Below are 14472 nucleotides of genomic sequence, written 5' to 3' on the forward strand. Positions count from 1 at the left end.
TTTGGCCCCACTCGAACAAGCACTTTTCTCAGCCGTGCGATGAAGGCTTTCTGGGTGAGCTGTGGCAGTGCTGTTGAGGTGGACATGGTGCTCCTGGCTCCTTCCTCCTCCTGGAGGTGCTCTGGAGGTGAATCGCTTCACCTCTGTGTGCCCCCAGCCCTTGGCAAAGTAGGCACGGTTACACTCACCTTTCCCACAAAGGTGCCGTAAAGCTTTGCTTAATGTTAATAAGATGTTTTAATTTCGAGGGTAAAAGGACGTTCTATAAATACACATTAGAAGTAGTAATAGTTTTAATGGATGCCATTATTTTATAACAGTGCTTTTCTAGTTTGAGAAATTTTTTACCGGTTTGCAATTATTACAGAACCCGTTTTTGTTAATTGAAGATTGACATTCGGGCAAAATGTGCGGAATTGTTCTATAAATTCCAGCCGATGTGTGCTGAGCATGCCCAGCACCCACTCTCCTGCACTCGGGGACCGTCGGTGCAGCCCTTCAGCTCTTACAACAGCTCCTTGCTGCCCGTGCTCGCGAGTTTGATGGCTCCTAAATAGAATGGTTCAAATATTTCAAAGCACTTGAGATTCGCATAGTGCGAAGCAATTTAAAATTATTGTACTGCAATTAATTTTAAATAACTGAGCCCTGCATATGTCTAGAAACCCATACAGATCCAAATGGAAGCTCTCTAAAAATTGAAATGATTCAATAAATTTAAATCACTCTGAAGAAATGGATGTAAGAACTGTAAATCATTGTGTGAGGGGGATAGGCAAATTTTGTAGAAGTGAATCTGAGGGTAGAGACTCTAATTAGATTTCTTATTTTGGGGTTTATGGCGATGAAATGTAGGTTAATTTATATTTCCCAGGGATACGAGGGCAGCTCGTGTTGATCCATATGGTTCCTTGTAGCTCGTACATAGGCTGCTTTTTTTTCTTTCCCAAGATTACTGAAACTTAGCAATCCAACTTTGCACATATATTTTTTTTCTGTTACAAATATCTTTCCCTCCAAATCTGTATAAAAAGACATGAGAAAAAATATTGGCCCACAGCTAGAAATGCCAAATGTATTTTTAAACGCAGCTAAAAAAGCACTGCCGAATCCAACGCCGTGCGGCGGAAAGGAACGCTTTGTGGAGCCGGGCTGCTCCGTGGAGGTGAATTTTCCTGAGCCCAGATCAGCGATCCAGGTACGAGCTGTATCTGCAGGCACCAAACTGGATTACTGCCCGGTGGCCGCTCCTGCTGGCGGCGCGTTCTGTCCTTGCCTTGCAGATAGATCAGAAAGATGCTATCTAGTGCAGGCAGGCCAGTAGGGATCCTGATGGCGGAAGTCATGCTCCTTCTCCTGGCTCCAGAGAAGTGTGTTCTGCTGTGGCTCCGGGACCAGACTCCCCTGGCACTGTGGCCAGGACCCCTCCAGCTCGGCCGCCGGCACCTGGCAGGGCCCTCGGCACAGAGCCGTGGGCACGGTGTCCTTGGGACTTACTCTGTGCCTGTGGCTGCTTCCGCACGGCGGGCGAGAGGGGCCCTTCCGCAGGGCCTTCCTCAGGGCCTTACCTTACTTTTAGACAGTTGTCATTATCTTTGTCTAAAGGTCATGGCTAAATTGAATAAAAGGAAAGCTGTGTGTTCCTGTCGATGCACAATGGCAGTATTGACTTTCCTAATCCAGTTTGCTGAGGGGTGAGAGAATTAAATTAGATATCTAAGCACAGAAATTGAGAGCCTTTGAAAACAAAGATAAGGAGACAGCCTGTATTTTCCTTTTCCTGGGAGCTCTGGGCTCAAGATTTTGCAGGTGTGTCATCTGATCCATGGCTTGCATCGATCAAAACTGTGCCAATGCATATTTAATTAGCAAGGGGACCCTGGATGCATTATGGCCATCATCCCCATATTGAATGGACTGTCAGACTTGGTGAATGCCTCCCCACCCCCCCGCCTCGTTGTTTGGGGAGCTTCTGCATTTTGTCTGAGCAGCTAAAAGTTTCTTTGTTTTTAGCTGGTGATGCATACAGCACCGCTGAGGAGAATACAAACAAGTAAAGTCCTAAAGTGTTTATTTTGTCTAGGAAAAAGGGCTGAACCGATCGCGGTCCTTTGGGTAACGGATTTTTGTATCTCTCGGAATTGAAAAAAAAACACACTCGCATGATGTTTACTTTAGGAATATTTTATTATAACAAATAAAATCTGCGCCATGGGATTTCTTAAGGAAGCCTTTGATGACGATTTGAATTAAGTCAAAATTAACGTTCGCTACTGCAAAGGAATAAATAGAAAACGTTCCAGAAATGAATCAGTAAGCAGGAATCAAAGGCTGTAAACCGTTTTAAAAGCAAACATTTAGAAGTGAATCAAATACTCGTTTGTAATATCAAGGAACAAATATGGGAATACAGAGATTCCCCACATTCTGGGCTATCGCACGATAGCAGTAAATCATTTATGGGCTGGAGAGAACAAAGAAAGTTGATTTAAAACGGAACCGCGTCGGTACGGCGCCGGGGTCCCATGTCCTCGTGGCGGAGTTCCCCGTTGGACCCAGCACCGGGAGGGAGGGCACCCCGAAGCCCCGCGTCCCAAGGAGCTCACCCGGCGCTTTGTCTGCGCCCACCGTGCCACAAAGGCGCTGCCTGGCAGACAGATGCGGCGCGCCCGGCGTGCACACAATGCCGAGCAGCAGACTGCGGGCACATGGCTGGGTCCCATTCAGGCTCATCAGCATAGTCTAGCTGGCTGTTTTGTTGCTAGTCTGCTTACGGGGTGGCTTAGGAGCGTCTTGCCGGTGGAGTAACAAGGAGTTTTTTTTTTGGCCACAAAAGTTTTGTGGCAAGGGCTCATGGGAAAATCATTTGCATACATCTTGTTACAAAGGCTGACTACTTCCTGGCTTAGACAAAGTGTTGCCTGATAAACAGACTTAACACACAAATGTCTGTCTGGAATAAACAACAGCAAGCTTTGATTTACATTTCCATTATCAAAGATAATCTCTTTCCCAGTGTACAGGAATTAAGACTCCTTGCCCGATAGAAACCAGGCTGCCATGGTGGGGTCTCACCACCGCCAACCCATGTGTGTCAGCCAGAGGGACGCGGTGCTGTCCGGGCACAATGGGCCCGGCGAGCTGTGCGTGTGACGGTGCGGCGTGTGACAACGGGGTGCTTTGAACTCCCTGCAAAAGTTGGCTTGAAAGCGATGGCTGGAGCTCAGCGGAGAGCCAGGCCTTCCTAAAGTGAAATAGTAGTAGCCACCAAAATAGCCATAAATAAGAACTGCGGCATATACGGAGCGGTGCATGTGTGTTTACATTATAATGTATAATGAAGGAAAAGTGAGCGTAAAAAGCCTTGGTCCTGTTGCTGGTTTCTGTTTGTAAATCCCTTAAGCTCGCCACGTAAGGTTGTATATAAAGGAGCATGATTTAGATTTTTATTAAACATATATAAATCTTTGGTAGAATCTGTGCCCAAAACTATAGATGAAAAATTTATTGCATGAGCACAAAGCCCAGCCGTATAAATATTTTATTACAAATAGGACTCTGAAACTTGAATAAAATATGTCAGTTTATTATACAATATGTCGTCGTCCCCCCCCCAAACATGCTGAGAATGGAAAATGTAACCCGGGCACTTCCCCATGCGGGCTGCAGGATGGGCACAGCTCCCGGCATCGCCGCCGTTGGCTTTGGTGCGATCTGCCATTGCCGCCCATTCATTTGGGCACAGCACAGGGTCCGCTCCTGCAGGTAGGAAGGGGTTCCCGATGGCACACCCAGGGCTGCTCTCTGGAAAGCACTCTGCGTGTTTCCAAGAAAATGCCCTGTGTTCCCCAGGTCCCACTGCCAAGAAGTAGTTTAATGCTGGAAAGTGGCATAACGCTTGGTGCGGGATTTGTTTGCACCAACTCCTCACCGTCTGTGTCATGCTCTACAAAAAGAACAGCACTGTCGACACTGTTGACACTGGTCCTGTCCGCAGGCCAGACGTCCCTGGGAATGTTTCATTCTCTCCAAACAAAGCAGCGCTCCTCTCAGAGCCGCCAGCCTTGCAGCCAGACTGAGCTTCGCTCCGCTGCAGCCGAATCCGACGTGGTGTGCGATGTGCAGGGCTTCCCCACAGCGGGGTCGGCGTCACCGCCCTGTGCACAGCGGTAACGCGTGCCTGGGAGCAGCCGGAGCAGAGCAGCAGGCAGAACAGGGCAGCCAGTGCTAGGACACCAGCCCCTTTTTTTCCTTTACCTGTAATCGTACTTGGTTTGGGAGCAGAGAGTAGAATTTCTTTGACGTTGTTCTGATTGTTTCTTTTGATTGTTTCCCCGTGGTTGCGGTGATGCCAGGTCTCTGTCTGCTGTCCTGGGCTCACATGTCCCTGCTCGTGCTGCCGCCTCCAGCACGGGGAGAGTTAAGAGTTCCAACCACCAACTTTTCATCAACCAAAAAAAAAAAAAAGACCCCAAATAAAACCCGTTGCGCTATTCAAGGCTAAGCTCCCTTAAATATCAAACTAGATTCCTCGGTGATTTTTTATTTTTTTTTTAAATCAGCAATCCTAATAGTGGTCCCTCACTATAATATTTCCAACTCCATCTGAAATCATTTAAATCCTCCCCTTAATAACATGCACTTTATTGTAATATACAGATTCTTTGGCTTCCTACCAGCCTTCGCTTAAGGCACCAATGAAGCTCATTGCCGCAGGGGGCCGTGGATTCGAGAGGGACTTGCATCTACTGTATATTTTGTTTTGTGTGTTTTCCAATGGCTCTAATTATTGCAGGTGGTAGAATTTAACTGGCAGTGTTGTTGCTAAAGAAAATAGGCATAAAGTGCGTACTGTTTTGCAGAGTGGCTATCAAATATATAGAAAGGAGAAAATCAAATGAATTGTTAAACCGCTCTATAGTAAGTGATTTTATTGATTTAATGCAAATGCTTATGAAAACGATCTTCCATTTATATCAATTATGTATGGGCAAAAATTAATTTATTCCTCCGGTCACCTGTTTGGCTCACTGACTCAGCAGGACTGGCGTCCCCCTCCCACAGACCCGTGCCCGCAGAACACCAAACATTCACAAAATGGGAATTTTAAAAGTTTCTGTGTGCAAAACAACAAAAAGGCCCCGACGGGAGTTCCTGCCAACTGCTGAAAAAGCAGTGAGCGGGCTGGGGAGGGTGCGCCAGGCTCGTCCCAGGCAAGCCTGGAAAATACAGCGGCTCTGATTTTGCCAATCTTTTCACCATGTGGCGGCACATTTATATGTACCGGATCATCTGCGGCATCTGAATAAAATCAGGGAGACAAAATTCTGCATATAAACATTTTGGCGAAGTGCCTTAACTCAGGCTTCTTATCTGGGGTTTCCACAAGATGCCACCTTGCATAACAATGCGGAGTGCCTCGTGCCCAGGATGCGGGCTCGGTAGCCTTAACCATGGTCGCTGTTGCTAGATCCATTGGTTTTAATGCCGCCTCGGCCTGCTTTGCTTTGCCCCGTCCCTCCCCAGGAAGGTTATTGCTGAAAGCTTTTGTTGTCTTTTTCAGAAATTAATATTTAATTTCAGCAGAAGGGACAGGTTTCAGGAAAATGGGATTTAGCAAAATGTCCTCCAGTAAGCCGAGTTACAAAAGAAAGTTAAAATTCAGCATGCAAACAAATGTCCTGTGGACAGTGAAGCCTCTCTCTTGTCCCCAGTGTTGGGTTGGGAAGCAGCCCCCCGTGCACACAAAAGTACTTTGTTTCTCCAAACCCGGGCGGTTGGGTTAGGGTTAGGAGTGGGGCCCGGCGTATGCCCTGTAAAATGAAATACACTGAATGTTGACTTTGAATGCCACGTAAATATTTTCCGTTTCTAATATTTTACCTTTGTCTCTACCTCTGTGGCATGAGAAGCGGGAAGCTTCCTGGCACAATGCAGTGTCCAGAGCACAGCGGCAGCGTGCCCATCACCTCCCCGCTGCCACCCACTTGAGCTTTGATAACCATAGCCTCGAAGATGAATATTTGAAACAAAATTGCAGAAGTAAGAATAAATTATTTTGTTGAGATCCGTTGTAGAAATTACTGGGAATGATGAATATAAAAGAGAAGAACCAGACTCTGGACATGTTGGGGAAAGTAGCAGTTTTTAGTGAATTTCATTGATTTTAAATTGAAACACCGGAATTGAAACTTAAATTGCTTGATATTCTGAATGTTTGTATTCTGAACTTTATCAAAATTTGTTTTGTGAGCTTTTTTTTTTTTAACGCGTAGATCTTAATTAATACAAGATTGTCCTCTAAGCTTCTGAATGATACCTAATGCGTACAGTCAGCAGGTAAAAAAAAAAATTTGAATATTTAAAATAGGCATTTTCTTTATAGTGCTCTGCAGTAATTAAAATCTTCATTTGCTTAAAAGCAAGGAACCTTTTTAAAGCAATAAATTAGCATCGCTTGACCCAAGGTCACTAGTAGTACTGCTTCTTCCAGCACTATTAATACCTCAAAGAAAAAGAAGGGGTGGTGTTATCACTCTGTTGCAATAGAAGTAAGATTTTCAATTTAATCACAGGGAAGTGTCGTGACCTTTTGATCTTGCATTGACTTCTCACTGAAACGCGGTCAGATTTCAGACAGCTAATTCGAAGCTCTGCGGAGTCAAGGTGAAGGCAGAAAATAGGTCTGCCACGAGTGGAGGTGGTTTTGAGGCAGGAGCGAGTGGTTTTGGGTCCTGAGTTTTGGTTCGCTGCAAAAAGTTTCTTTGATGGGCTCAAGAAACTACAAAACAATTTCAGGAGGAAAAAGAAAATCTATATCAGCTAATTGCAAAACCAGTAATTTGAATTTGGTTGGTTGTTGTTTTTTAATATTTTTCCCCACAGGTAAAGGGTCTATTTTTTCCAACTCTGAGCGTTAGAAATAATTCAGAAGGAAAACATTTTTTGACTAAAGCTTCTACTAAGAATAATTCTCAAAGCAAAGAGCAATCCTCATAACGCAGAGTTCATAATGTGCAAAAACAGCCAGTCATATTTACACATATCCTCTGGTAGGACATTTTATTATTTTAGGCAAATCTGCCGCGGCTGTTGGAGGCCGTTGGCTGGGAGCTGTTGCTCCATTCCCTGCTCGGGTCCCACAGCGGTTCGCCCAGCGCCCGACTCCTTTAGAGCTGTGCCGGTGCTCCAGGAGCATTGGAACCACAGTGAAAGCATTTAACGAAACTCAGCTCTTCTGTCAGTTTTGCAGATTTTGTTTCAGAAATGGGTAGACAACAATCTCCACGACTCTGTAGTGTTGCTTGGTTACCTTTATATGCGAGCTCCAAAATCTGTTTTGAGACTTTACTATGTGTTGGATTAAGGCTCTGGTTTGTATACAACATAGAGGCTGCTTTATAAAACACATGTAGGAGAGTAGTTTAAATCTGCCTTCTCTAAAAAGAAGGATTCTCGCAGCTTAATTTATGCACACACACACACACACACCGAGCACTCTGCGGAGTGCCATAAACAAGATTCCCTTTTTTTTTTTCACCTAGGCACGGGACTATTGCATTATCATGTCCTGGTGCAACATTCCTGTCCTCAGTTTGTACTCTCAGCCTTTTGAGGAAGTCTGGCGCCTCTGATCTATTTTCCACAGCAGACCCTGTAATTTTTGGCTGTATTTTATGTTTTTCAGATTCAAGTCAATCTGAAAGTCCCAGCCAGCCAAGTGAAGCTGATATTAAGGACCAGCCAGAAAATGGTAAGTTCTTACCTGCTGCTCCTGCTTTGGGATATTAAAACAGCCCATATTTATAAAGATTTTTTCCTATGTCTAATATAAAAGCACTATTCAGAATAATTGACATGGGATAGCTGCAGATAGGTTGTGTACTCTCCTCATAGCTCAGATGCTACTGTTTCACTAATCTAAAGTAGCATTTGTTTCTCCAGACCTGGAGAGAGGCTGGTTTTTTTTTTTTTTGTTTTTTTGGTTTTTTTTTTTTCCTTTAGAAATCATTTAAATTAGGGAGATGCCATTAAAGAGCCTGCTGTATGCAACCCTCGCCCTTATTCCTCCATAGCAAAGGCTTCCAGTCCCTGGGCCGCGAGTCACGACCCCCCCAGGGGTGTGTGCTTCATTGCTTTCATTTTTATTTGTGTGCTCTTAGCTTGGTTCTGTTTGTTGACGCTCTCACACAAGTACCTAACTTTCTGTATGTGGCCGGCCATCACTGCAGAGCGTGGGATCTCAGGCAGTCCCAAAGAACAAAATGGTTGCTTTGAAATACGTTTCTGAAGACCCATTCTCTGCAGCAAAATCCTGCTGAATAAAACTGAGCAGCAGCCCCCCCCCCCCCCAACAGTACAGTTTCAGGGCACACCTGCAAACATCCCAGGCAGGTTCCTATTGCAGGAATGAGTTGGGTGCCAGCAGCATCGTCCGTGCTGTGTCAGCGTGCTTTCAGGGCTGTGGATACTGTGGGTGAGCAGTGCAGGGAGGCTCCACTGTGGCTCATTGCGCCGCTCTCTCAGTCCGTTTGCAATAGTGGGATTTCAGGTGGCAGCCGCTGGGGCTTATTTGGAAGTAGTGGCAGGAGAGAGAATTTTGGGAACACCGATTTCTCTGAACTGGGACAGATTTAAATTAGAAGCAATAGCTTGTGCTGAATCAATGGCATCTGTTGTAAAACGAGCTGAAAAAAATAATTTGCTAATAGCAAATTTGTGTATGTGCACGTGCAAGGGAACAGCTTCTTGTGCTTTTAGTGTTTAAGTAAGGTGGACCTCAGCAGGTTCCATTGGCCCGTGGGCAACGGAGATTTTCTCTAACACTTACATCGAGTACTTAGAAATGATGCCTCCCAAAGTGAGACTGAGATAAGCATCTATTATTAATAACTTCTCTTGACTTCGTAACCAGGCTTTTTACAAGATCTGAATGTAGAAGGGAAACCCATTGTACTGTAGCTCATACACAGAACCGAAGAACTTGTGCGGATGGTTTGAGTCTCTGAAACCTGCCACCGTTCTGGGGACATTCAAATTCACTATTGTGGAAATGAACCTATAATAACACAAAGGTGATTGCCCTTTCAGAGGGCAGCCGACTGCTGTTGCCTCCAACCCTTGCAGGGCATCCCTACAGCTGTCTGTGTGGTGAGTGTGCTTTTTGAGGACTGTATCGGGCACTGGCCAAGCTGCATGATGAAGTGAGGCTGAAGGGCTGTGTTAGATCAGGGCTGCCTTTGGACCAGAGTTTCAATGGCAGGCAGAGTTGAGGAAGAGGTTCAGGTACATGGAAACTTAGGAGTGCATGTCGTAGGTTGTGGAGCACAGGACCCGCTGAGCCGTTACGACGTTGGCTTTGGGGGTTCCCATATTTTCCTCGCACTGAAATACAAAAGGTTTCGTGTTTTGATGGGTTTCATACTGCTCATCTCTAAGTATACCATCTTAAAACATTTTTGTTGTTGCTGAAAGACAGTGCCTAATTTCTCTTATCAATCCTGTTCACAGAAATTCTAATTTGTAGCCAAAGGATTGTGAGGTTAAGAGAAGAACTGACTAAACTGTGATTTTTGTTCTGCCAATTCTGGGATTTTTTTTGTGTGGAGTATGTTGCCTATGTTTATTAAATCATATTTTAATTTAGAATGCATTAGGCACCAAGCATGTTATTATTTCATGTTTAGATAATTTTCTTTCACAGCTATTAAACCACAGTTCTTCTTACCCTGCAGTTTCTCGGTCTTAAGGAAGCTCGTTACTCAACAGCCAGCCCAAAAAGCCCAAAACACTGACAGCGATGTCAGTGTTTAATAATGTAAAATCTGTAAAAGCCTAGTGAAATGAAATATCTCTGTTTTGGAGCCTGAGCCTTCCTTGTAAAACAAGCTTTTAGTGAATTCTTGGAACTTCGCTGGTGACCTGTGAAAGGGACTTTTCTTAATAAACACGGGAAAGATTTTTCTTTTTCTCATTTTTACTAAAGGGTATTTTTTTTTTCCCACTGCAGCAGAATCCTCCTGACTGCTGAGGCACCTTTTGCAGTGCCCGTGTGGGAGGCTTTCTTTACCAATGCAGCCAAGGCAGCCCGCTGGCCCTGGAGGGGCTGCTCCCCCTGTGCGGCCGCCGAGCTCACGCTCAGCACACGCAGCCCCCAGCCTGCAGCGCGCCCGGCTTGTAGATCAACACGGATCTGCAGCTCTTATCTGCCGAACGTGAGGATGAAAGCAAAACTGCGGGCTTTAGAAAATGAAAAACTGCACGCACAGGAACGGACACAATAAATCATATTAACTGCGTTGTTCTGCACTTGCTGCAGACCCACTTCCACGAGGCCTGATCCAACTCCCTCCGGAGTCGCTGGGAGCCTCGTAATTGATTTTACTGAGAGTGGGAATGAGCCCACACAGGGAGGAGTTGTTGTTTTGGGGTTTTTTGTTTTTTTTTTTTACAATCAAAGAAAAATACTGTTGTGAATAATCTTATTCCCACTGATCCTAACAGCAGAATGACCAGATTGAGGGCAGGTTTGGAGTCATTTTGCATGTGTTTCTGTAAGGCACAAAGAAGCATATCGATTAAGCACTGCCTTTTACATGCATGCATTCCTTCATTTTAAAAAAATAAATCTTTAAAGGCCTTGTGAGGGTTATACAGCCTCTCTACTTGCCTGTTAATATCCTTTCTGTTCCACTCCATAAATTCTAGAGCTATTTATTATACACATATATTTTGCATACCTTGAGTAATGTAGGTTCAAAAGGGTCAGCTATACAGCCCTGAAAAAGAAGGCCTCCTACTACAGATTTTAATTTATCATTTTAATTTGTCTGTGTTATTTAGAAAAACCTGTATATCTAACCTTCATTCAAGTGAAGTTCATGAGGAAAAAAAAAGAAAAAAAAAAGCTTTTATTTCTTGGAGCCACCCCTCTTTTCTACTGGGCTTTACAGTTGCATTTTATGGAGCAGAGTCATCAGAGAGAGAGTCACAGAATCATAGAATCATAGAATGGCCTGGGTTGCAAAGGACCACAATGATCATCTGGTTTCAACCCCCTGCCATGTGCAGGTCACCAACCAGCAGACCAGGCTGCCCAGAGCCACATCCAGCCTGGCCTTGAATGCCTGCAGGGATGGGTTGGAGAGAAAAGATGGTGACAACTTTTGCTCTCAGTGGTGGCTTTAACTCCACCTCTAACCTGTTCTTCAGCCTTTGTGAAGCCAGAATAATGTTCAGGAGGTCACTTACCTGATTGCTACTGCAAGAATTTGTAGAAATGTTAAGAATTTCATTTTTTTGAAAGAGTAGCCAGCATGATGGTCATGCAAAGCAGGCACGCAGGCAGGACGGGGCTTAGTCGTGGGTGTATGACTCCATGCCTTGCCCTGGAACTGGGCAGAAAGCTGATCCCCTTGGCCCCTTAACATGGGAAAGAGCTCAGGGAGAGGAAGAAAACCTGAATTTGCCTGTTTGTCATGTGGGCGAGGAAGTTTGCAGGAGGGATGTGGAAAGAAGCAGGGTGCTTCATTTGAAAGCCAGGAGCAGGGTCAGGTGCCCTGATACTTTGCTCAAGTGATATTTTTTTTTTTCTGACCGGCTGGGTGGAACACCTGCGTGGAAAATTCCCCACTTTTGTAGTTGCCTAATGGTATGTAGAAGCTTCATTTCAGTTGGCACCGCAAAGTGATTTTGCAATTCTCCCAATCAAAAAAAAAAAAAAAAAAAAAATTATTGATTTTAAAAGCTCATTAAATGCACTGGTTTGGGGTCATCTTTTATAAACAAACTATTTTTCAGCGAATTGAGGATGACAAAATGGCCAGTGTGCTGCAGTGAAGGGACTGCGTGCCTGGGGATCAGCAACAACTGAATCTCAGGCTCAGCACTGGGCTCTCTCTTAGGCTTTTATTCTTCCTTTCAGTCGTGGCAACGGCTGTCGGATAGGTTTTCCTTTTTGTAAGCAGGATTATTTTAAACTTCTGTGGAGAACTTTTCAGTCTCTCTGTCTGCAGTAGGGGATGTTTGTGACCGTCGTATGACAAATCAGATCCTGCTCTGCTTCGGTAGGGGTTTGCAGCTGGGGAAGGGCACAGCCTGCACAGGGCCGTGTCACTGCTGTACCTGGTGGCAGTGCGGAGTGGTGGCACTGCAGAATTAATGCTGCGTGCAGCAGAGGAACGCTGCGTCATCCGCTGCAGACAAGTGATGTTTCTGGAGCATGTGTTACTGCGATTCGGTAACTCAGAGTCGGGAGCACACCACTTTAATTGTAGATTAGCAAGTTCTTTTTAAAGAAGTTGGTAAATTCTCCCGTTTCAAGTGAGCGCGACAGCATTCATTATTACAGCTGATTACAACCGTGTGCCAAATTCACGGCTCAAACAGTTTCTGTAGAGGGAGAGGCATTTATCTGAAAAATAAAAATGTTTAATGCTCAGACCAAATGCTTTTTAGTTTTAATGTATTCTTGCTGCTTTGAGCTACAAGTACCTTAGCAGCACTGCAGGAAATGAAAGGCACATTGTTCTTTGTAACATTAAAAAAAAAAAAAAGAAAAGAAAAACAAGAAAAACAATGATGTACCGTAACTCACAGAACTCGTTTTTCAACCCTGCAGTAATTACACCGGACTTGTAAATATCATCTGTGAATTCTTCACTTAAGTAGGGCTGGACTCGGGTATAAAACCTTACAAAAAGGGTTTAGGTACATGCTTACTTTCACGTGCCTAAAAGAATTAAGGAAGAAATGCTGCTCCTCCAGCAGGAGGGGAAGGCAGAGGCAGCAGTGGGAATGTGCAGAGAGCACTTTGCAAAGAGCAGTTTCCTTTCCTTCTGTAGGTGCAGCCTGGGCAGGCCTGGCACAGCTTGAGCAGCAGAGGACTGTGTGAAGCTTGGGAAATGCAGCAGCTACTTGGGGAGCTGCCTCTGCCCTAGCTGCCGGGCTGCAGAGTCCAGCCCCTTATAGGCTCTCTTCTGGTCTCCAAATCTGGTGTTTTTGCTTCACACAGCAAGAGGGCTGCAGCCAGCAGCCACTGAGGCTGTGGGTTGGGAGTTCAAGGATGCAAAGCTGCCATTCAAACTCTCCTCTGAGGCTGCCCTGCGCAGAGAACACAGCTATGCTTTGTGGTTACCCCAACCACTCGTCTACATTATAGCTTTAATGGTAGCTCCAGTTCCTCCTACAGCCAAATCTGTCGCTGTCTGACGCCTCATCCTCATGGCTTCATCTCCCATCTCGCCGCTCAGCTCAGCCTCGGCGGTCCCCATCTCCCTCAGCTGCCCACCAGCTTTACCTTCACCGTGGCAATGCCGCAAACTGTGCCATTTTCATGGGGCCAGCTGTCTTGGCAGGGCCATGGCTTCCCACCTGGAGGGAGCAGGGCTGGGAGTTGTTCTCTGAGCACGCGGTGCTGGGTCTGGTACTGTCATCTGGAGTGCCTGGCATTCCTGAAACACCTCATTTGCAGCACCAAACCGAGCCACGCCGAGAAAGTTTTCTGCCAGTGGGAGTTGCACACAGGGTAGTGCAGTAACAGCAGCTTTTATTAGTGCTCTTCTTCATAGAATCATTTGCATCAGAGTGTTATAAATGCGGGAAGACTCTCCTCTCTTGTTTACAGAGCAACACTGGAGAGTTATCACAGCCTGAGGGACTAATCTAAAATTAACTTTGCTTCAGAAAAAGCTTAAAAAAAAGCCCTTAGCATTTTCAATATGGAATCTCATAGCTGGCGACGAACTGAAAGCTCCTGGTGATGTCAGCTTGTTTGCACCTTTGCGAAATGCCGGGACCAAATTCTGAGCGGATTTGCACCCTCGGAGATGGGTGGTGAGCTGGGAGCAGCACGTTGTCTGGGCCTGAGGCTGTGGCAGAGCAGCGGGGCTGTGCTGGGGTTGGTCTGTCCTGCCTGCTGCGGGGGGATAGCTTGACAGATAGGATAGAATAAGGGGGAATAGCTTTAAATTGAAAGAGGGGAGATTTAGCTTAGGTGTTAGGAAGAAATTCTTTATTCTGAAGGCAGGGAGAATAAAGTGGCAGTGCTGCCCAGAGAAGTGTGTGTGCCCCATCCCTGGACGTGCTCAAGGCCGGGTTGGATGGGGCCCTGGGCAGCCCGAGCTGGTGGGAGCTCAATGATCTTTAAGGTTCTTTCCAACCTAAGCCATTCTATGATTCCTCCAGCTTGAAAAAGGAAGGTCTGGTTGGGTCCCACCTTTATGTCCTCACCCTGGAGAGATGCTGCATGTGGGCAGCTCTGAATGCTGGCATTTCCCAAGGAAACAAGAGCGGATATGCCTGGTTATAGAATTATCGTACATGTAATTTAGTTTTGCATTTTTTTGTCCTATTTCATTACAGATAGACTCCAACAAGAGCTAGAAGTGCAACATAATAATAGACTAGGGCCAAAACTTCGCAGCATTCAGCTCTATTTTCCAGCTATTTTCATGACTATTGAGGACAAGCATC

The 14472-nt window shown here is 45.4% G+C and overlaps 1 protein-coding gene across 10 annotated transcripts in view; it reads left to right on the top strand.

The window, feature by feature from the left end:
- The window catches only part of NFIA (nuclear factor I A), a 231420-nt gene that overhangs the window by 118692 nt on the left and 98256 nt on the right, over positions 1-14472 (top strand). For 9 of the 10 annotated variants that reach the window (XM_090146780.1, XM_031603416.2, XM_031603459.2 and 6 more), the window contains exon 3: positions 7688-7753. The exons of the other annotated variant lie outside the window; for it this stretch is intronic. In XM_090146780.1, coding sequence (XP_090002906.1) covers positions 7688-7753 — 66 coding nt within the window. The remainder of the gene's footprint in view (positions 1-7687; positions 7754-14472) is intronic. 10 annotated transcript variants of the gene reach the window in all.

The sequence above is a fragment of the Phasianus colchicus genome, chromosome 9 (assembly GCF_987193195.1).
Source record: "Phasianus colchicus chromosome 9, bPhaCol1.hap1.1, whole genome shotgun sequence".
NCBI lineage: Eukaryota > Metazoa > Chordata > Aves > Galliformes > Phasianidae > Phasianus > Phasianus colchicus.